Source organism: Mus caroli, unplaced genomic scaffold (assembly GCF_978045245.1).
Source record: "Mus caroli unplaced genomic scaffold, Mus_caroli_1 scaffold_13, whole genome shotgun sequence".
Classification (NCBI taxonomy): Eukaryota; Metazoa; Chordata; class Mammalia; order Rodentia; family Muridae; genus Mus; species Mus caroli.
In genome coordinates, this window is record NW_028227268.1 from 48764339 (window position 1) to 48787395 (window position 23057).

The 23057-nt window shown below is 37.5% G+C and overlaps 2 protein-coding genes and 1 pseudogene across 2 annotated transcripts; all 3 read left to right on the forward strand.

Annotated features, from left to right (window-relative positions):
- Nucleotides 1-512: 512 nt before the first annotated feature.
- On the forward strand, nucleotides 513-1430 carry LOC110305942 (N-myc-interactor pseudogene; annotated as a pseudogene).
- Nucleotides 1431-7869: 6439 nt separating this feature from the next.
- LOC110304603 (olfactory receptor 1468-like) lies at nucleotides 7870-8845 on the forward strand. Its single transcript, XM_021176009.2, is given in 2 exon segments — nucleotides 7870-8792; nucleotides 8794-8845. Coding segments are annotated over 2 exon segments (975 nt in total).
- An 8636-nt stretch (nucleotides 8846-17481) lies between these two features.
- On the forward strand, nucleotides 17482-18420 carry LOC110304965 (olfactory receptor 1500-like). Its single transcript, XM_021176678.1, has one exon. The coding sequence runs from the start codon at nucleotides 17482-17484 to the stop codon at nucleotides 18418-18420; it is 939 nt and encodes a 312-aa protein (XP_021032337.1).
- Nucleotides 18421-23057: the final 4637 nt, after the last annotated feature.

A 23057-nucleotide genomic window follows, 5' to 3' on the forward strand; every position in this document is an offset into this window, starting at 1 on the left:
AAAGGAATGACACTTAGCTACAGCATACTGTAATATTGTTTTTAATTTTGAGGAACTTTCATACTTATTTTATAGTAATTGCTCTATTTATTGAAATTAAAATAAAACTACATATTATTTCCTCCTTTCTTTACTTCATTCAAATACTCCAATACAAACCCTTGTCCTCTTTGAATTTTGTGCCCTTTAATTGCAAAATATGTATTATCTCTCTCTCTCTCTCTCTCTCTCTCTATATATATATATATATATATACATATATGTATATACAAAAATGCATATATACATATATATGTATATACAAAAATGCATATATACATATATGTATATATATATATATATATATATATATGCATTTTTGCACATGAGTGTTTGTGTGTGTGTGTGTGTGTGTGTGTGTGTGTGTGTGTGTGTGTGTGTGTATATAACCTAATAAGTCCAGATACAGAGATTTCACAGTCCTGGTGACTTGTCAGACAACCTTGCAGGGGAAGAGTGGAGCCCAGACAATGATGGGATTGGTTCATGAAATTATGAATGAAAACAAAGAGCTAGGCGAGGAGATCAAAAAACTCGAAGCTGAATTGGAGTCGGATGCCAGAGAATTCCAAATTAAGGAGAATGTACCAGAAAAGAAGCTTAAATTCACCTCAGTGGAGGGTCCTGAGGATGGCTGCCATTTCTCAAATAGCTCCTGTTCATTTCAAGTGAGCTCACAAATTCTCTACGAGCTGCAGAAAGGCCAAGAGCTCATCACCTTTGAGAAGGAAGAAGTCGCACAGAACGTGATATCCATGGGGAATCATGTCGTACAGATGGAAGGCACCCCAGTGAAGGTCTCTGCACACCCAGTTCCACTAAACACAGGCGTCAGATTCCAGGTTCATGTGGACATTTCTAAAATGAAGATCAATGTTATGGGAATTCCCGATGAGCTGTCTGAGGAGCAGACAAGGGACAAACTGGAGCTGAGCTTCTGTAAGTCCAGGAATGGCGCGGTGAAGTGGAAAGCGTGGATTATGACAGGAAGTCCAGAAGCGCTGTCATCACTTTTGTGGAAACTGGCGTTGCTGACAAGGTTTTGAAAAAGAGAACCTACCCTCTCTACATGAATCAGAAGTGCCATAGCGTTGCTGTGTCTCCATTTATAGAACGACGCTTAGAAAAGTACCAGGTGTTTTCAGCTGTGTCCAAGAAGACAGTGCTTCTGACCGGATTAGAAGGCATTCGTATAGATGAGGAGACTGGGGAGGACTTACTCAACATCCACTTCCAACGGAAGAATAACGGAGGGGGAGAAGTGGAGGTGGTCAAGTGTTCTCTAGACCAGTCCTTCGCAGCATATTTTAAAGAAGAGGCCAGAGAAACCATATGAAACTTATAGCCTTGAACTAAAATCACTGCCAACATTTACAAAATATTGTTTTCCATAAAACAAACAAACAAAAAAGTCCAGATACTTCTATCTTCTATGTATATAATTTCTGGGCTGAGTACTTGGTTTTGCATAACCAGTTAGGGACATAATCCCTGGGTAAGGCTATTTTATTACTCATTCGCAGTATTCCTTACTTACCTATAGTTATTTTTATACAATTGAGGCTCCATGGGATTTTCCTCTCCCATGTTAGCATATCTGTTGTCATTGTTTGAGCCATGTTGATGAGACTCTATAGGTATAGCTTCTCTGACATTTCTAACAGACATAATCTTGTTTTTTGTTTTTTGTATATTACAATTTTTCTATCTTGTCTTTCATGATTATCCTAGAGGCTACTTCAGTATAGGAGCTGTGTTGTAGCTGTATCTATCAGTTAGAACTGGGTGCCCCAGGATCACTTGTTCTTGGCATTTTCATTGATTTTGGTTTTCTGTAATGATCTCATGTTTTTAATAAGAAGCATGAATCAGAAATTGAAAGTAGAAATCAGATAAGTCTTTAAACTCTCCAAGCCTCTCTTTCCACTGATGGCCAACTAGGCCATTTTCTGATTCATATGCAGCTAGAGACACGAGCTCCAGGGGGGTACTGGTTAGTTCATATTGTTGTTCCACCTATAGGATTGCAGATCTCCTTAGCTCCTTGGGTACTTTCTCTAGCTCCTCCATTGGGGGCCCTGTGGTCCATCCAATAGCTGACTGTGAGCATCCACTTCTGTGTTTGCTAGGCCCCAGTATAGTCTCACAAGAGACAGCTCTATCTGGGTCCTTTCAGCAAAATCTTGCTAGTGTATGCAATGGTGTCAGTGTTTGGAAGCTGATTATGGGATGGATCCCCAGATATGGCAGTCATCTCCAAATTTTTAACCCAGAATTGCTCCTGTCTAAAGGAAATATGGAGACAGAGTGTGGAGCAGAGACTGAAGGAAAGGCCATCCAGAGACTGCCCCATCTGGGGATCCACCCCATATACAGACACCAAACCCAGACAATATTGTGGATACTAAGAAATGCTTGCTGACAGGAGCCTAATATAGCTATTTTCTGAGAGGCTTTGCCAGAGCCTGACAAATACAGAGGTGGATGCTCACAGACAACCATTGGACTGTGTATGGGGACCCCAATGGAAAACTTAGAGAAAGGACTGAGGGAGCTGAAGGGGTTTGCAACCCATAGGAAGAATAACAATATCAACGAGCCAGACCCCAGAGATCCCATGAACTAAACTACTAACCAATGAGTACACATAGAGGGACACATGCCTCCATTCACATATGTAGCTTGTCAGGCAAGCTTGGTCCTGGGCTTGGTCCTGTGAAGGCTCGATGTGTAAGGAAATGCCAGGGCAATGAGGTGGGAGTGGGTAGGTGGGTGGGGATACACCCTCATACAAGCAGAGGTAGGGGGATGGATAGGGGGTTTTCAGACGGGAAATGTAAATAAAGAAAATATCCAATTAAAAAATAAATAAAACAACCAATATAAATAAAGTCTAAACAATAAAGAAGGAAGAAGGAGGAGGAGGAGGAGGAGAAGAGGAGGAGGAGAAGAAAAGGCTATTCTAGACATGTTTTCAAATGTTTCTGTCTTTGGCCATGTGATTTAACATTCCTGATCTCACATTAAAGTTATACATCAATAGAAGCATATGGGAGAAAACTACTGTTGAACTCATGACAACCAGGAAGGAGAGAGAGAGAGAGAGAGAGAGAGAGAGAGAGAGAGAGAGAGAGAGAGAGAGAGAGAGAGAGAGAGAGAGAGAGAGAGAGAGAGAGAGAGGATGGTGGTGGTGGTAGTGATGATGATGATGCAACAGAAACAAGTGTAGTCTTCAAAAACTGCTTGTGGTCTACCTCCTCCAAACATGTGCTACATCTTAGCTTCTCCAATCTCTCCATAATGCTATCACATTGTGACCCATCATTGGATGGATCTCTTGACTGGGTCAGGGTTGTAAAGATACCATCATGTCTGCAAAGCCCTTTGAACACTGCATTTGCAACAAACCCTTCAACATCTGAGTTTGAGGAAAAATATCCAATCAAAACATAATACTTCTGTAAAATATTACACAAAAAGTAGGGTTGTCACTCCATGTGAGATGAATGATATTAATCAATAAAAATGTCTTGGATTTTTTTTTGCACAACTAGAATAGAGATTAGGACTTAAAATACTGGATAATTTAGAGATACCATATAGTATTTTCATGCAAATGTAAGTGCAATATATAATCCAATGTTTGTAAAACAAATAAACATTTAGATTCCTCTGGAATGAAAATTTTCAGTATAACCAGTATAACACTAGATAAAGCATCTCTGCAGCATCTGAATCAGATGATGAGAGCCAAGTGCTACAGGACTGAGAGCAGGAGTTAATATGTGATCTATGGACCTGTGAACAATGGTAGGTATATGTGGTGGGACAGGGTAATGTGAAGTTTCACCTGGAAAGGTAAAGAGCCATAGACTTTAAAAATACATTTACCTGAAAAATAATTTAACATGATTTGAAGGAGTTAATTTTTTTTTTATCTATTGACATATATAGAAATTGCCTCATATACAGCAGATACTTGTTAGTAGCATGTGTATCTCTCCTAGGGCCTGTTTACAGCAAGTTAGGTTGTAAGGAGAGTGGGTAATCTGGGAATCTTTCCAAAAGCATGCAGTTCTCTTAGTATGATGCCACAAAATCTGAACGTTTTAGGTTGAACTGTCATACTTTTAATATATTTAAGTCATGCAGAGTATTGTGCTTGAGTACTTTAGGAATCTTCCAAATGCACCTTTAACATTCCATAAAATATGTTCTGGGCATGAAAGATACCTGTCAACTTCCAATGGAATCAATGACTACACATCCACCTATGAGTTCCGTGCCATTACCACCTTCCCATAAACAGAGCTAGATGTCATCAAGGCTTGATCTCTCACAGTTGCAGGACCCTTAATTGTTCCAGAATGATTCTGGCTAATTAATGTGTCTTTAGTGAGTTATTCCAGGGTCTGGACCCCAGAGAACAAGTTCCCTCTGGCTCAGGGCTGGGTATTGTGGAAGACATGAGGAGGGATAATACACAGATTATAAACATAGAGGAATTACTTCACAGTTCTGCAATTAATATAGGAATAGGGGCTTAGGCCGGTGTCCCAGAGTCACTTGAATACATCCCAGGTAAGTTGAGAAGGATGGTCGAGTTTTCCCGAATTGTATGATAGTCTTCAGAGTGTAGTTTTGGAATTGATATTTCTCTGTTTGATACCTCTCTGTCTTTCAAGTTTTCCTACCTTCTACAAGCATGCTAAGTTTTCCATAGATATATTTATGATAATATTCATTTATATCATTAAATATTATATTCTTAACAAACACTATCACTTCAGTGTAACCACAACTCTCTAGTCCACTCAGGTTTTATGCAGTACTTCTTAAACTTTTTTATTTTAAACTTATCTGAAGAAATTTGAAAAAATAATGAATTAATGTCATATCTCTCAATTTTCCTGAAGACACTAATGAACTGTAAATTTCGTATCAGAAATAGAACTTTAATTTTTCTAAAAAAAAACCAAACAAACCTAATAATCTGTCAATTAAAAGGTGGCTAAGTCCATTTAAAACCACAATACCCTGTTTTTGGGTGTGAATTAAAAATGTAATATTGTAATCAAAAAGTAACATCAACATTTTAATAAACATAGTGGTGAATTTTCACTCACATTAAATTTTAAAAGTACCATCTTAGTTGATCCTTAGGTTATCTGTAGCCAGGGAACTTGGATTCCCACAGCTCTGGGAATCATGAAGCTGTGTACTTCATGCAACAGTTGCACATCAACTTTCTTATCTGTGATTCCTAGTCACACTCAACAACAGAAATGTTATCATCTCAGTTATATGAGAAGTTATACTTCTGGCAATCTGTATCCGAGTTTTCAGTAGACATTTTCCTTCCCTTAATGTTGACAGATAACTGTGAAATATAAAACTTGTTAATCAAGACAAATTAATCACTTTAAGGGGAAGATATAAGCAGTCAGTTTTCCTGCAAGGTTCATGTTTTTTTTTATAAGATTTAATCTATAGTGAGTTTTAATGAAGTTAGATTATCTCAGAAATCGAAAACAGCCATAGGATATTCACATAAAGTGGGCTTAAAGGTAGAAAATAATTGCAATAGAAAGTATAAATTAAGGTCAGTTTTTAATAAATCAAATCCCTGAATTAGAAACTGGCCAATCTGAAAACTGTATGTGGACTGATATTCAGGACACATCTGGAAACTATGGTCTTGAAACTAAAGGAACTCAGCAAGCAGAGTATTTTCTTCTTTGGAAGATGGCATATTTTTCATCAGTGCCTTTAGTTGTGTTTATAAAGACATTACATTATGCCAGGTAATTTGACCCACTCAAAGTGAACTGAGGTAAATGTTAGTCCAATTGCATAATGTGTACAATACTAGTAGAAGAAAAAAACAGAGATAACACATAAAATTAGTGAGAACTTGGGCCATGCATATTGGAGAAGGTCACATCAGACTAGCATAGAAATATTTCCACACTTATTAAAATTGTCACCATATTTTTTCTTAGCATGCTGATATCAATGACATCATATGAAATGAAGTGGAACTATGTGCAGAATATCATTTGATTTGGTAACATGAGTTAGTCTCAAACATAGAGGTCTATGATATTGTCCATGTGTGCAAATTATAACAGAAAGTCAAAAGTAGAAGAAAAGGACTAACCCAAGAAAGTCTTGTCAGGAAAGAATTAACAGTGTTAGATATTGTAATTTCATAGAATGTTAAAGTCTTTTAAAAACAATGACTGCATTTTCTATTGGAAAATGCAGATAATAATATTAATGTTGTGTTGGGTAAATGCAGTCAATAAGCAGGTCAAGGGCAGACATGCCTTTCCAGAATGGAATCTACAATCTGTTGGAGTCAGACTGAAGCATTGGGTGCTGTATGATGAGTAGCAGACCCAGTGAGGAAAAGCTAGTAGTTCTCATCTGCTTTAGACAGACTTGGGAGACTTATCTAAGAAAGCCAGAGATACTGAAGGATAAATGTCAATCCAGGAGAGTGGGAGCAAATGGAAGAAACTGTCAGGCAGATGGAATATCAGTTGTGAAAGGCAGAACACTGTAAAATATACCCTAAATCCAGCATAGCTGGATATATACAGCTGAATATAATACAGAGTATTTGTATGACTAAATGTGACTGCGGAGGAAGGGAAACTTAGGGACATCAGTGTGAAGTGTGTCCCTGAAAGAAATTTATATTTTATCATCCAAGCACTGATAATCCAACAAACAATTGGTTAGAAAAGAAAAATGATTTGATTTTTCACTTTACGTGTAAAGAGCAAAACAAAGCTCTTTTAAGAGCTTTGTGGGTTCAGAATCAGAGTAAATTGAGATGTGGATTCAATAGTTCAAGTGGGATAATAATTTCTTAGTAACAATTAGGATAACTAAAATATGAACTTCAGCATCTATAGTATTTAATTATGGAGTACAATAGTGAAAGAAATGAATGAATGAAATAAAACTGTCAGATTTCATCTTTGATCACAGATCACTATAGTATTTAATTATGGAGTACAATAGTGAAAGAAATGAATGAATGAAATAAAACTGTCAGATTTCATCTTTGATCACAGATTACTTTGAGTGATATGGAAGAGTGAAGAATGATGGGATAGCAGAGGAAGGATCTGAATATGGGAGTTTTGTGTGGAATCTGCTGTATTTACAAGGTCTGCAGCACATTCTAGGGAAAATTCATTCATCCTTAGAAATCAGAGTTCTGAGGATAAGGTAGAAAGAAATCCAACCTGAGTCTTAAGTTGTAATGTAAGCCATTACTGAAGTTCTCATTGCTTAAGATTTATAATAATAAAATAAGACAATCTTCAATAAGGCCTAAAGAACATTGAAATGCAAGAAATTTGCAGAAGTGAATCAAAACATAATCACTGAGGCCACATAACCAACTCAGAAATAAGAGAAAGCCAACATATTTTGTATCTCAGATAAGAGGAGAATTTAAAGGATAAAATATATATTTTTTTTGATTTTTCAAGACAGGGTTTCTCTGTATATCCCTGGCTGTCCTGGAACTCACTTTGTGGACCAGGCTTGCCTCGAACTCAGAAATCCACCTGACTCTGTCTCCCGAGTGCTGGGATTAAAGGCGTGCACCACCACGCCCGGCAAAGGATGAAATATTAAAACACATATAAGAAACCAAAGAATTCATTGTTATAGAAAGTCTAGCTATTGGGAATACAGAGATATGTGTTGAATATAAGATTATTGTAAAGCATTTGTCTTCCATATATGTTTATTTTAATTCTATATTCATAGGAAGCCTACTATTACCTTTATAGATACTACAGAAAGATCATGCATAGAAACAACAACCAGACTACCATCTCTCAGTTCCTCCTCCTGGGTCTGCCCATCCCCCACGAGTTCCAGCATCTGTTCTATGCCCTGTTCCTGGCCATGTACCTCACCACTGTCTTGGGGAACCTCGTAATCATCATCCTTATTCGACTGGACTCCCATCTCCACACACCCATGTACTTGTTTCTCAGTAACTTGTCCTTCACTGACCTCTGCTTTTCCTCTGTCACAATGCCCAAACTGCTGCAGAACATGCAGAGCCAAGTTCCTTCCATCCCCTATGCAGGCTGCCTGACACAAATGTACTTCTTTTTGTTTTTTGGAGATCTTGAGAGCTTCCTCCTTGTGGCCATGGCCTATGACCGCTATGTAGCCATCTGCTTCCCTCTTCATTACACCAGCATCATGAGCCCCAGGCTCTGTGTGAGTCTGGTGCTGCTGTCCTGGTTGCTGACCACATCCCATGCCATGTTGCACACTTTGCTCTTAACTAGGTTGTCTTTCTGTGAAAACAACGTGATCCCCCATTTTTTCTGTGATCTGTCTGCTCTCCTGAAGCTGTCCTGCTCTGATATTCACATTAATGAGTTGGTGATATTGATCATAGGAGGGCTTGTTGTTATTCTTCCATTTTCACTCATCACAGTGTCTTATGCACGCATCATCTCCTCCATTCTCAAGGTCCCTTCAACTCAAGGCATCCACAAGGTCTTCTCCACTTGTGGTTCTCATCTTTCTGTGGTGTCACTGTTCTATGGGACAATTATTGGCCTCTACTCATGTCCATCTGCTAATAAATCTACTCTAAAGGACACTGTCATGTCTATGATGTACACCGTGGTAACTCCCATTCTGAACCCCTTCATCTACAGCCTGAGGAACAGAGACATGAAGGGGGCCCTAAAAAGAGTGCTTCAAAAGAAAACTATCTTTTGACTATGATCACTACATTTCAGATGATTTTATGAAGTAATTGAGTAGTATACAATTACTAGACCCCAAGAGCAAATGCAGTTGCTGCTGTTCCTTCTACAAGTACTGCTGCTGCTGCCACTGCTGTTGCTGCCTCCCCTGCTCTTGTTTTTTTGCTGTTTGTTGCTTGCTGGTTGCTGGTTGCTGACTGGATATATACACATAAACCACACACATATATACATGTACAATAAACATGTAAATAGGCAAAATGTACAAAAAATGTTAGTAATAATATACAGATGATGTAACACACATATATACATATAAACAAACCACAAACATATACATGTGTACAATAAGCATATTCTAGAAAGAAGATCAAAATTGTCCCAGGGAACCCAATGACCCTAATCATCAAGATGTAATCTAAGGAAATCCAATCCCCCCTTTCCCTCTAGCCTTCTTTCTCTCCTACCTAGTGTTGTCTGGTTAGACATGAAAAAGGCAAAGATGGAATGAGTAAATATGAACTCATAATTAGTCAAAACTCTGCCCACAAGAACTCTTATGTTATACTTTTCTAAATGACGTTTCAATTCCATACATCATTAATATGTGTTCTGGGATCATATCATTGTGTTCTGAACTTTTTTTCTCCTATGTTTCACTTTTAAAATATGCTTCATGACCTGATTTCAATATTCACAACAGACAGAAATCTCATCATCCATGATATATAATAATGTCTCCCACATATAGCATCCTATAGAAAACTGCATACAAATTTATATCTAAATGCTCTCCTCATTCTAATTTGTTTTCATTGCTATGTAATATTTTCCAAGATGGCCTTGCCCTAAATAAACTTTTGTAAAACTGTCACTACAGCGTTGAGATTTTGTAGGAATTATCTTATGCCCAAGGGCTGTAATTTTGCTACACTATTGAGACATTGAGCTAGAGGTGAATAATTTAGATTTTTAAGGATTCTATTCCATGTTCATTTGTATTTTTAGATTTTGAACTCAAAAACTTTATAGATATGTATTTTTATTCTTCATATAAAGTCAAGTAGGGAAGGTAACCTTATTTGTTTTGCACCTGGAATGTGGAGCTCAACAACCTCCCATAACACACAGTTTAAAGATATGAACCCATGTTTGAGGAATAAATGTGATTATTATACAATTTCTCTTCATTTTCTCTCACTCCTGAAAGAAAATATCCATATTCTTTTTAAAATCTTAGCATCAGGATGGCATGGGCCTTCATTTATGTTGGATTTATTTCTTCTGCTACCTCTTCTTATGGCAACCAACCTACCCCATTTGATCACTTTATATCCCTTTGTTAGCCCTTACATATCCATTAGTATCCTATAGCTTCAGGACTCCCTGCTGCTGTTCTTAATTGTCCCAAAGATAACCCCAAGTGTGGTCCTGTGGCAACAAATCCAATATGAAGAACCTTGAACTCTTTATGTGCTTCCCAAGAGTGACCTTTGTCTTTTATTACATGTCTTGATTTATGATGTCACTTTCTATCTAGTTACCTGAGCAACCACATCTGATAAACTTCTTTTGGAAATTTGACTCAGACATGGCACATTATCATACCATCAGAAAAGTAACTAATATGTAAGTTGGTATCAGAGAGTAAGGTGTTGCTTTGAAGAACTGGACCATGTTTTTTTTTATTGATTGATCAGTTGGTTGGTTGGTGTGTTGGTTTATTTTGTTAATTTTTTTAGGAATGTGGAAGAGTTTGTAACTTTAGACTATGAAAGTGGCTGAATGTAAGTAGACCTTAAAAGGACCATTCAAGTAGGACCCTGGAAGACAATCATGCTGAGAGCAATGCAGATTATGAAGCAACAGCTCAATATATTTCAGACAGGAACAATATTAACAACTGGTCTAGGTGTAGATTGCATGGTGTTTTAGCAGAAAATCTGGCTGACTTTCACCCTTGTCCTGGTAACATGGCTGAGAGTAATATTTAAATTGATGGACTAATTTCTTTCATAGAGAAATTATCAATAATCCATAATTCTGAGTTGGTAGAATCATTATTATCTATAACACATATGTAGGATTTATATAAAAGGAGCGATTTGGGCAAAAAATAAAACAAAACAAAAATGCCCAGCTTGGAGTGAAAAGAACCCTTAAGAGGGCTGGAAAAGAAACCGTAGTTGTTAAACAGATTAGCACGGTTAAGAAGAGGCCTTCTCTGTACTGGAGCAATGTTAAGAGTAATCACATGGCAAGACCCATCCCACCTAAGTTTCCAATTTGTAAAAGAGCATATGGGTGATTCAAAAAGGCCAGGCTCCAAACCAAGCTTATAACTGTGGTTGGCAGATATGGATACACAGATATGGATATACTGTGCTTTTATTAGAGACATGGAAGACTTGAGAATGAAGGGTTCACAAAGTGTTCTTCCATGGTTTCAGGGAGCCACCAAAAACAGACAGCAAGTGAAGTGTATGTGCTGAGAGGACAAGAAACCATTGAATAAAGCTGTGAAATGGATTCCTGGGTTTTAGAAGAGAAGCCAATATGTTGAAGATGCCAGAACTATGAGACACTGGCCAAAAACAGCTCTACATAGTAATTAGAAATAGCCCAAGGAAGAGCTATATATTGCAAACATAAAAGCTGGAGACTAGAGCCATCTTAACCTTTTGATCATATAGTTCCAGAAGACAGAAATGGAGTTGTAGAATTTGGGTTTTGATCTTCTGGGATTGGGTCTTTTTTTAGGTCTAAAATTTATTATTTCCTTACTCCCCCCTTTAATGTTAATGAATATTCTATTACATTATACCTTAGGATTATATTATTTTAATTTTTAGCTTATAGAAGGATACAGTTGAGAGATTCCTTTGAGTCTCAGAAAATATTCTTGATTTTTAAATTGTATTGAGAGCATAAAAACCATTGGACTATTAAAGTTGAATTAAGTGTGCTGTGCTTTATGATATGGTCATGAGCCTATGGTGGAAGAGGAATTGAATGTGGTTTTTAATAGAAGAGCATACACCAGCAGCTTGACCACATATCTGAAAGCTCTAAAACAAAAAGAATCAAATACACCCAGGAGGAGTAGAAGGCAGGAAAGAATTAAACTCAAGGCTGAAATCAATCAAATGGAAACAAAAAGAACTATACCAAGAATAAACCAAATCAGGAGCTGGTTCTATGAGAAAATCAACCAAATAGATAAACCCTTAGTGAGATTAGCTCAGAAATGAAAAGGGAGACATAAAAACAGAAACTGAGGAAATCCAAAAAATCATCAAATCCTACTACAAAAGCCTATATTCAACAAAACTGAAAAACCTGGATGAAATTGACAATTTTGTAGACAGGTACCAGGTACCAAAGTTAAATTAGGATCAGATAAATGATATAAACAGTTCCATATCTCCTATAGAAATAGAAACAGTCATTAATATTCTTCCAACCAAAAATGCCCAGGACCAGGTGGGTTTAGTGCAGAGTGCTATCAGACCTTCAAAAAAGATCCAATACCAATACTCTTCAAATTACTCCACAAAATAAAAACAGAAGGAACTCTACACAATTCGTTCTAGGAAACCACAATTACTCTGATTCCTATACCACACAAAGACACATCAAAGAAACAAAACATCAGACCAATTTCCCTTATGTATATTGATGTGATAATATTCAATAAAATTCTAGTAAATCAAATCTAAGAACACATCATAACAATCATCCATGTTAAAAGTCTTGGAAAGATCAGAAATTCAAGGCCTGTACCTAGATATAGTAAAAGCAATCTACAGCAAACTGTTAGCCAATATCAAACTAAATGGAGAGAAATTTGAAGCAATTCCACTAAAATCGGGGACTGGAGAAGGCTGTACACTCTCTCCTTACCTATTCTATATACAACTAGAAGTCCTAGCAGAGCAATTAGACAACAAAAGGAGATCAAAGGGATACAAATTGGAAAGGAAGAAGTCAAAATATCACTTTTTGCAGATGATATGATAGTAATTTTATATAACCCCAAAAATTGCACCAGAGAATTTTTAAACCTGATAAACAACTTCAGCAAATTAGCTGGAAATAAAATTAACTCAAACAAATCAGTGGCCTTCCTCACACAAAAGATAAACAGGCTGAAAAAGAAATTAGGGAAACAACCCCCTTCACAATAATCACAAATACTATAAAATACCTTGGTTTGACTCTAACTAAGCAAGTGAAAGATCTATATGATAAAAATTCAATTCTCTGAAGAAAGTAATCCAAGAAGATCTCTGAAGATGGAAAGATCTCCCATGCTCATAGATTGGCAGGATTCATATTAAAAAGGGCTATCTCTCGGAAAGCATTCTACAGATTCAATGCAATCCCCATCAAAATTCCAACTGAATCCTTCACAGAGCAATTTGCAAATTCATCTGGAATAACAAAACACAGAATAGTGAAAACTATTCTCAACAATAAAAGAACTTTTGGTGGAATCACCATTCATGACCTCATGTGGTACTACAGAGCAATTTTAATAAAAACTGCATGGGATTGGTATAGTGACAGGCAGGTACATTAATGGAATAGAATTGAAGACCGAAAAATGAAGTTACACACCTATGGTCACTTGATCTTTGACAAAGGAACTAAAACCATCTACTCAAAAAAAGACATAATTTTCAACAAATTGTGCTGGGTCAACTGGCGGGTAGCATGTAGAAGAATGCAAATCAATTGATTCTTATCTCCTTGTAGAAAGCTCAATTCCAAGTTGATCAAAGACCTCCACATAAAACCAGATACACTGAAACTAATAGAAAAGAAAGTTAGGAAGGACAAAATTTCCTGAAGAGAATACCAATAGCTTATGCTCTGAGATAAAGAATTTACAAATGGGATCTCATAAAATTACATAGCTTCTGTAAGGCAAAAGAAGCTATCAATAGGACCAAATTGCAACCATAAGATTGGGAAAGACCTTTACGAAACCTAAATCTGATAGAGGACTAATATCGAATATAAACAAAGAACTCAAGAAGTTAGACACCAGAGAACCAAATAACACTATTAAAATGGGATACAGAGCTAAACAAAGAATTTTCAACTAAGGACACTCAAATAGCTGAGAAGAACCTAAAGAAATGTTCAACATCCTTAGTCATCAGGGAAATGCAAATCAAAAGAACCCTGAGATTCCATCTCACACACAAGTCAGAATTGCTAAGATCAAAAACTCAGGTGACAGAAGTAGCTCATGAGGATGTGGAGAAAGAGGAACACCCCTCCTTTGATGGTGGGATTGAAATCTGGTACAAATACTCTGGAAAGCAGTTTGGCAGTTCTTCAGAAAATTGGACATAGTAGTACCTGAGAACCCCCAGCTATACCACTCCTGGGCATATACCCAGAAGATGCCCCAACATGTAATAAGGGCACGTGCTCTACCATGTTGATAGCAGCCATATTTATAAAAACCAGAAGCTGGAAAGAACCCAGATGTCCCTCAACAGAGGAATAGATACCAAAAATATGATACATATACACAATGGAGTACTACTTAGCTATTAAAATCAATGAATTTATGAAATTCTTAGGCAAATGGATGGAACTGGGGGATATCATCCTGAGTGAGGTAACCCAATCACAAATGAACACCTATGATATGAATTCACTGATACATGGATATTAGCCCAGAAGCTCAGAATACCCAGAACTGTAATTCACAAACCACATGAAACTCAAGAAGAAGGAATACCAAAGTGTAGATACTTCAATACTTTTTAGAAGGGGGAACAAAATACCCATGGAATGAGTTACAGAGATAAAGTGTGGAGCAGAGACTGAAGGAATGATCATGCAGAGCCTGCCCCACCTGGGGATCTGCCCCATATACAATCCCCAAACCCATACACTTTTGTGGCCACCAACAAGTGCTTCCTGAATGGAGACTGACCTGGCTGTCACCTGAGAGCCTCTCCCAGTGCCTGACAAATAGAAAATTGGATGCTCACAGCCATCCATTGGACAGAGCACAGGGTCCCCAATGAAGGAGCTAGAGAAATGACCCAATAAGCCGAATGGGTTTGCAGCCCCATAAGAGGAACAAGAATATGAACTAACCAGTACTCCCAGAGCTCCCAGGGATTAAACCACCAACAAAAGCGTACACATGGTGGGACTCATGGCTCCAGCTGCAAACATAGCAGAGGATGGCCTAGTCAGTCATCAATGGGAAGAGAGGCCCTTGATCCTGTGAAGGCTCTATTCCCTAGTGTAGGGGACTTCCAGGTCCAGGAAGCAGGAGTGGGTTGGTTGGTAAGCAGGGGGATAGGGTAGAGGGCATGGGGGAGGGAATGGGGATTTTCAGAGAGGAAACTAAGAAAGGGGATAATATTTGAAATGTAAATAAAGAAAAATATAATAAAATGTTAAAAAAGAATATGGTATATATTAAACTACTATATTTATAAGAAGGAAAACAAGAAGAAGAAATGAAAGAAAAGGCATGCTATACATGCCAAGAGAATTTAGAGAGTAACAAAAGAATGCTCTGAACAACTCCATTCTCACAAATTCATAATCTAGCTCAAAACAGCATTCACATTCCTTCACTGGTTTTTAAATAGATTTGCCTTAGTAAAGACTGTATTACACATAATTCCTGTCCATTTCATAAACAGGCGAAGGCTAAGTATGCATCCGATTTTCTCTCTATTTACACCTTCCCACTAAGTACATGAAGGAGTGATCAGTGACTATCATCTGCCCCCACCTCAGGGCTTTGACAAATTGGTCCTATATAGGTCTTGGGTAATTGCACAAGATCAGGGTTCCTCAGGGATGCAGAGCCCTTTGGGTCCATAAATGGCAAGAAGGGGACATGTAAGAAGATGTTGGCTGCAGAGGATGTTCTTTCCTGTTCTTATAATGAATAAAGGTGGCCAGAATCTGAAGCAGACACCATAATACACCTTCTACCATTCTAGATAAATTTTCAGGATGTATCTTTCTGTCCTCCAAACTACAGATCTTACATTTCCAGTTTTATGATAGCATCACTGGCAAATTTCAGGTATGACATAATTTTTTGCCACTTTTATACTTTGTAACACTTTGAAATATTTTAGAAATAATTTTTCCACAATTACATTAATAATAACTTTGTTAATTGAGGACTTTATTATATTTACTTACTGCTCATTTTTCCCATTTCAACCTGATAACAACTCTTCAGAGAAGGGGCAATGCTGACGTGCCTAGGCCTTCATTTAGTAAGACTTTAGTTTTGGTTGATTAGTAAACTTCAAAGAGAATTCTATAAAAAATGTTCAAAAATCTACAATTTCAAGTTCTGCATGTACTTGCTCATTACTTCAACCCATGGACAAGAATATTCATATCACCTGAGTGTCCATTTATAAAATTGAGTATCAGATTTAAAACCAGAATCAAAGTTTCCAGAGAGTTCCAGGTAAACAGATTGTATAATAAATGCTAGAACCATTTCCCTGGGACAGCCTCATCTACTATTCAGGTAGAAATTACGAGTTTTACAACTGAAGAGTTAAAGTCCATTAGTTCTGCAGCAGCAGCCATCAGAAGTGATCTTTGCTTTGTGATCTCTTTTTGTAAGCCTTCATAAAATATGGGACCCACTAACTCACAGAATACCAATAATTCTGAGAAGCTAGGTGCAGAATTTCCCTTATATTTCTGTAGTTTTCTTTTTTGTTTAATCTATTAACTGCTCACCATGAGGCTTGCCATATTATGAAATGTCAATTACTTCACTGTGATATGTTAATAACTAACTTAAATTTTAAAACGTAGTCAAATACCTTCATAAAAATACTTAGAACTATAATTTGACCAAAATTGCTTTTAAGACTTAAACCAGTTCCTATAAAAACTGTCTTGTTAGTTGTGGATATCTGAACATGAAACAAGGGAGGTATTAAAATTAACTGATACTTTATAAAATGTTCATTGTGTTTATTTTCCTACATCATTATCAGCAGAATCATATGAATATTTTCGATAAATACATGATTGCATCTCTGCAGCTAAACACAGAGTATAAAAATTTTATTTTAAAAGGCTAAGTTTAGTGACTTTATATTGTGAGGAATTTGAAGAAGGGTAACTTTATGGATTGAATATAAATTTTTCCTTAAATTTGAGTATATGTCTCAGGCAGGAAATTGTAATGGCAATACATTTTTCATACCAGAAGCAATTAAATGTGATAAGTCAAAACTAGAAAAGTAGAAAATGCTAAGGCAACATAAGTATAAAGACAACATATTTGAATGTAGAGTCTATAATTACTTTGATGACCATAAGTTTAGTTAATGTAGAGTATACAACGTATCTTGTATGTCACAATCCATGTCCTTTTTCATTGAAATGTGGATATGGATGTTGGGTGGAAGTATCAACAGACTGTACAAGATTTGGTTTGTATGTTATCATCTACCAAGGACAACTGAGGCAATAAATAGACCAAGTTTATTCAATGACATAGTGAGGCAAAGAATATAAAAACTAAAGAATGTGAACAATAAAGGAAAATTCTTTTTAATAAACAAGTGAGATAAAAGAGTGGAATTGATCGATGATCTCATACAGTCTCAACCACTGGGAGTTTAAGGAAATGTAATTTTTTTTAAAAGTCATTGGAAGCATGGCTGGAAAAAACCAAACTCTCATCTTGGAGTTCCTCCTCCTGGGTCTACCCATCTCGTCAGAGTATCATCTCCTGTTCTATGCCCTGCTCCTGGCCATGTACCTCACCACTCTCCTGGGAAACCTGTTAATCATTCTCCTTGTTCGACTGGACTCCCATCTCCACACACCCATGTACTTGTTTCTCAGCAACTTATCCTTCTCTGATCTCTGCTTTTCCTCTGTCACAATACCTAAATTGCTTCAGAACATGCAGAGCCAAGTTCCAACGATATCCTATGCAGGCTGCTTGACACAGTTGTACTTCTTTATGTTTTTTGGAGATATGGAGAGCTTCCTTCTTGTGGTCATGGCCTATGACCGCTATGTGGCCATCTGCTTTCCTTTGCATTATACCAGCATCATGAGCACAAAGTTTTGTGTTTTACTAGTGCTACTACTCTGGATGCTGACAATATCCCATGCCCTGCTGCATACCCTACTCATGGCTAGATTGTCTTTTTGTGAGAACAATGTCATTCTTCACTTTTTCTGTGACATTTCTGCTCTTCTGAAGTTGTCCTGCTCAGACACTTATGTTAATGAGTTGATGATATTTATCATGGGAGGGATCATCAGTATTATTCCATTTCTACTCATTGTTATGTCTTATGTAAGGATTTTTTTCTCCATTCTCAAGGTTCCATCTTCTCAGGACATCCACAAGGTCTTCTCCACCTGTGGTTCCCATCTGTCCGTGGTGACCTTGTTTTATGGGACAATTATTGGTCTCTACTTATGTCCATCAGGTAATAATTCTACTGTGAAGGAGATTTCCATGGCCATGATGTACACAGTGGTGACTCCCATGCTGAACCCCTTCATCTACAGCCTGAGGAATAGAGACATGAAGAGGGCCCTAATAAGAGTTATCTTCAGTAAGAAAATCTCTCTGTAATGGCAGTACTTTGGATTGTTATCTAATTTTATGTAATAAATGTATTGATATTTTATATCAGATATTGTCCCTCATCATAGTACTTACAAGGAAGTCTATGTTACATAATTGTTCAATACATGAACAAGAAGAGGATTGGTGCAGTAATCAAAGTAGGCATTACTGTCTTTGATATCTGTCTTCAACTTCTTCCTTAACTTGCATAAACAGTCCTATAAATGCACAGTGGATTAGATACTGTGTTACATGATCTCTGTTCCCTTATGTTACTACAAAATTTTATCATGTTAACCTGATTTTTGTATGCACATATGTATCAGTTGATTTAATTTAATTAATGGGTTTATGACACTGTATATTAATGAAACCTCTTCACTAGCCAGCTTCCTTCTAGTCTTTCCTACAGGTTCTCTCATATTGATTTTGACATTATATTTTTCTCTTAAGTCCCCATATACTTTCTGCCCATGTTATATTTTCTGGGTAGTCTTAATGCTGAACAAATTTGTTAGAATCATTTTTTACATTTGCAATTTGTATAATGCGTTTTAATTTGGAATTGATTAATAACTAGAGACCACTAAGACTACTCTAAGATTTAGGAAAGAAGAAAGATTTATGTGTATTCTTATTTTGCTTTGTAAAATGTACATTTCTAGTGGACAGCTTTTTTTCATACCCTTGTGACAGTCTCAAAGAGATAGAGAAGAGTCTGTTCCTTAGACTGAAGATCATGAAGTTAAATGACTTCTTGTCTCACAGGAAGGGGCAATGTGTGAATGTGTATGAAACCATAAAGCAATTCCACTTTTTTGTCTCATTGCTGTAGAAAGAATAGTTTTTTTCCCTTTAATATTTTTTTTAAACTTTTTTTTTATTTATTATATGTAAGTACAGTGTAGATGTCTTCAGACATTCCAGAAGAGGGAGTCAGATCTCGTTCCAGATGGTTGTGAGCCACCATGTGGTTGCTGGGATTTGAACTCCGGACCTTCGGAAGAGCAATCGGGTGCTCTTACCCACTGAGCCATCTCACCAGCCCTCCCTTTAATATTTTATGAGACTATTGCATGGAATAACTTTGGTCCATTCATTTCCTCAGTTGTCCTTGGTATTTGATGACACACAAATCCAGTTGTTTATAGTCTACTGTCTACTACCCTCTGCCACATCATCTTCATGTGAAGCCAGTCCTGCCTCTAAGGGCTTCTCACTGCCTGGGGTACATATCTGCTTGAGCATCTGTGTAATCATTAATAGAAATATGCACTCCTTGAGCTCATCTCTTCCCACACAGTCTTCTCTTCATACTTTATCCTGTTTCTTGAAATCTGATGTCATCTCCCACACACCGATCTACATAACTACTCTTCTGTAAACACACATCACAACACACACACACACACACACACACACACACACACACACACCACACACACCACACACACACACACACCACACACACACACACATACCACACACACCACACACACACACAAACACACACACACCACAACACATTTACAAAAGTGGATAATAGCTTATCATAGAACTTTGACTTTTACCTTTTTATTGATTTTTGTTTTATAATATTTAGTATTGTAGTTCTCATGTAGTTAATGTGCATGTAATTTATATGTATGTGTATGCATATACTTATACATATATGTAATTTATGTTATATACATATTATATATGACAGAGGCATCTAGGAAAGGCTATAGCAAGCAAGTAAATTTTCTGGATAAGGCTCACCATTTAGCATGGCTGCGATGGGTGTACTCTGAAGATGCACAGCCCTAGAGACTTTGTCCCAGGCTTGCTTTTTGCTGCTGATATGCCTTTCCTGCTACTATTACATAGCCCAATGATTCCTGGGCATCAGCCCACCCTTTAGGACAAATTTCCTGCTGATCAACATGAAGATGACCTTTCAAGAATTAACACTGTTTAGATGAATTAATGATGTTATAGATTCCTGATTTGATTTAAATAATTTTAGGAAGAATGTTTAAGGAGATGGTGTTAGTTTTTCCCCCCAAAGATGTAATGAAATGAGAATCAAGAATACAATGTCCCCTTCCTCATCAAATAGTAAGTAAAGACTGCATAATAAGTAATAAAATGAGCTTTTATAAATTGCACTAAAAATAGAAATAGGCATGAGACAGATGTGTGATCAAGGAAAAACATTCATTCTAGGTCAGGTCCAAGGATGAGGACTCAGGTGTGCACTATGATAAAGCAAGGGCATGTGAAACAGTTGCTTTGTCTATATAATGAGATTATAGAATGAAACACTGCTTTAAACTTACTATGGACATCCTTTTGTAACTCTCTTTTTGGGTAACATTTTATCTATGAGGTATTTTTTTTTTCTTACATAGAGAACTTTTTGTCTAAAAGCTACAAAAACCTTTGAGTAAAAATAAAAGTTCTGTGTAGCCCTTTTCTCCTTCATCCATGGTGCGTATGTCTCTGTGTATGCCTGACTCTCTCCCTCCCCACTCCCCCTCCCCTCTCCCTACCCCTGCATTTCTCTCTGGCTCAGGAAGAGTTTACAAACTCTGAGCCTTGTCCTTGGCCACTGAGATGCCTATGAGTTGAAGAATAAAGTGTCTGCTGTTTTTGTCTTCTATGAAATTTCAGTTGCCAAGGAAGACAGGATGACTTTTTTTTTTTGACAGATTGAGATGGCATGGTATATTCTTGTTTATCAAAATCCTTGTGTAGCATGGGGTTTTTAGTTGGTAAATAGTTACAATGTGGCAAAAGCATGGTACATACTGTATAATCTCAATTACCTAAGTATATGTATGCTTGCAGGATCTAGAGTGACACATTGGACTGAGATGCTTGTGACTGGTTGACTTTGTTTTTGCCTTCTTGTGTTTTGTTTTCTGTAATGCACATATTAAACAATTAATTAAAGCCTTTTAAAAATACCTTTAAAGAAAACAAACAAAAAGTAGAGTAAAGTGCCCAAATAACCCCAAAAGTTGCCTCTTTCCTGGTCCTCTGTCCCTGAGTTTTTCACCCCCTCACTCTCCACCTTTGAGAGGGTGCTCCCCCACCTGACCACCCACCCCTCCTTACCCACACCAGCATCCCTCTTCCCTAGGTATCAAGTTTCCACAAGATTGAGTGCATCTTCTCCCATTGCGACTGGACAAGGCAGTCCTCTGCTACATATGTTCCCAGGGGCATAGATCAGCCCATGTATGTTCCTTGGTTTTGGCTTAGTCTCTGGGAGCTCTGAGGGTCTGGATTAGTTGACACTGTTGTTCTTCTTATGGGGTTGCAATTCCCCCTCAGCTCCTTCAGTCCTTTCCCTAAATCTTCCATATGGGTTTCTGATATCAATTAAATGGTTGACTCAAAGTATCAAGCATGTGTCTCAGTCAGCTGCTGGTACAACCTCTCAGAGGAAAGTCATGCCATACTCCGGTCTGAAAGCACAATATGCCCTCATTAATAGTGTCAGGGTTTGGTGTGCATGTATGGGATGAATCCCAATTTTGGCTGGTCATTGCATGGCCTTTCTTTCAGTCTCTGCTCCATTTTTGTCCCTGCATTTCTTTTTGACAGGAATAAATATGGGTTATAAATTTTGAAGATGGGTAAGTGGTCCCTTGCCTCAACTGGGGGCCATGTTTACCTACTGGAGTTGGTCTTCAGGTTCCATCTCCTCATTTATGGGCATTTCAGCTAATCTCATCCCCATTGAATCCTGGTATCCTCTCAAATCTCAAACTCTAGGACTTTCTAGAGGTCCTCCCTGTGCCCTCCTGTCTCCCTCATACCTGAGTCTGGCCCCCTTTCCCCATCCTCCCTTCCCTCTTCCACCCTGGTTCCTCCCTCCCTCTGCATCTCATGAATATTTTGGTCCCTAGTCTAAGTGGGTTTGAGATATCCATACATGGGCCTTCTTTCTTGTTAATCTTCCTATGGTCTGTGAGTTGTTTCATGGATATTCTGAACTTTTTGGCTAATATCTATTTATCATGGAGTACATGTACTTTTGGGTCTGGGTTACCTCACTCGGGATGATATTTTCTAGTTCCATTTATTTGCCAAAAAAATTCATGATGTCCCTTGTTTTAATAGCTGAATAGTATTCCATTGTGTAAATGAACCCCATTTTCTGTATCCAATATTCAGCTGAGGGATAATTGGGTTATTTTCAGATTCTGGCTATTACAAACAAAGCTGCTATAAATATAGCAGATCATGTGTATTTGTTGTTGTATGGTGGACCATCTTTTGGGTATATGCCCAGGAGCAGAAAAGCTGGTTCTTGAGGTAGAACTATGTCTAGTTTTCTAAGGAACTGTCAGATTGATTTCCAGAGTGTACAGGACCTCTGTTATTTTTCCACATTCTTTCCAGCACGTGCAGTCACTTGAGTTTTTGATACCATTCTGAATGGTATAAGGTGGAATGTCAGGGTCATTTTGATTTGCATTTTCCTGATGACTAAGGAGGTTGAACATTTTTAAAGTGCTTCTCAGCCATTCAAGATCCCTCTGTTGAGATTTCTCTATTTAGTTCTGTACCATATTTTTAAATTAGGTTATTTTTTGGGAATCTAACTTCTTGAGTTCTTTGGCTATTAGCCCTCAATCGAATAAAGGGTT

What these genes read in the sequence shown, in the direction of transcription:
- LOC110304965 (XM_021176678.1), top strand. Translation starts at nt 17,482, where the DNA reads ATGGCTGGAAAAAACCAAACTCTCATCTTGGAGTTCCTCCTCCTGGGT.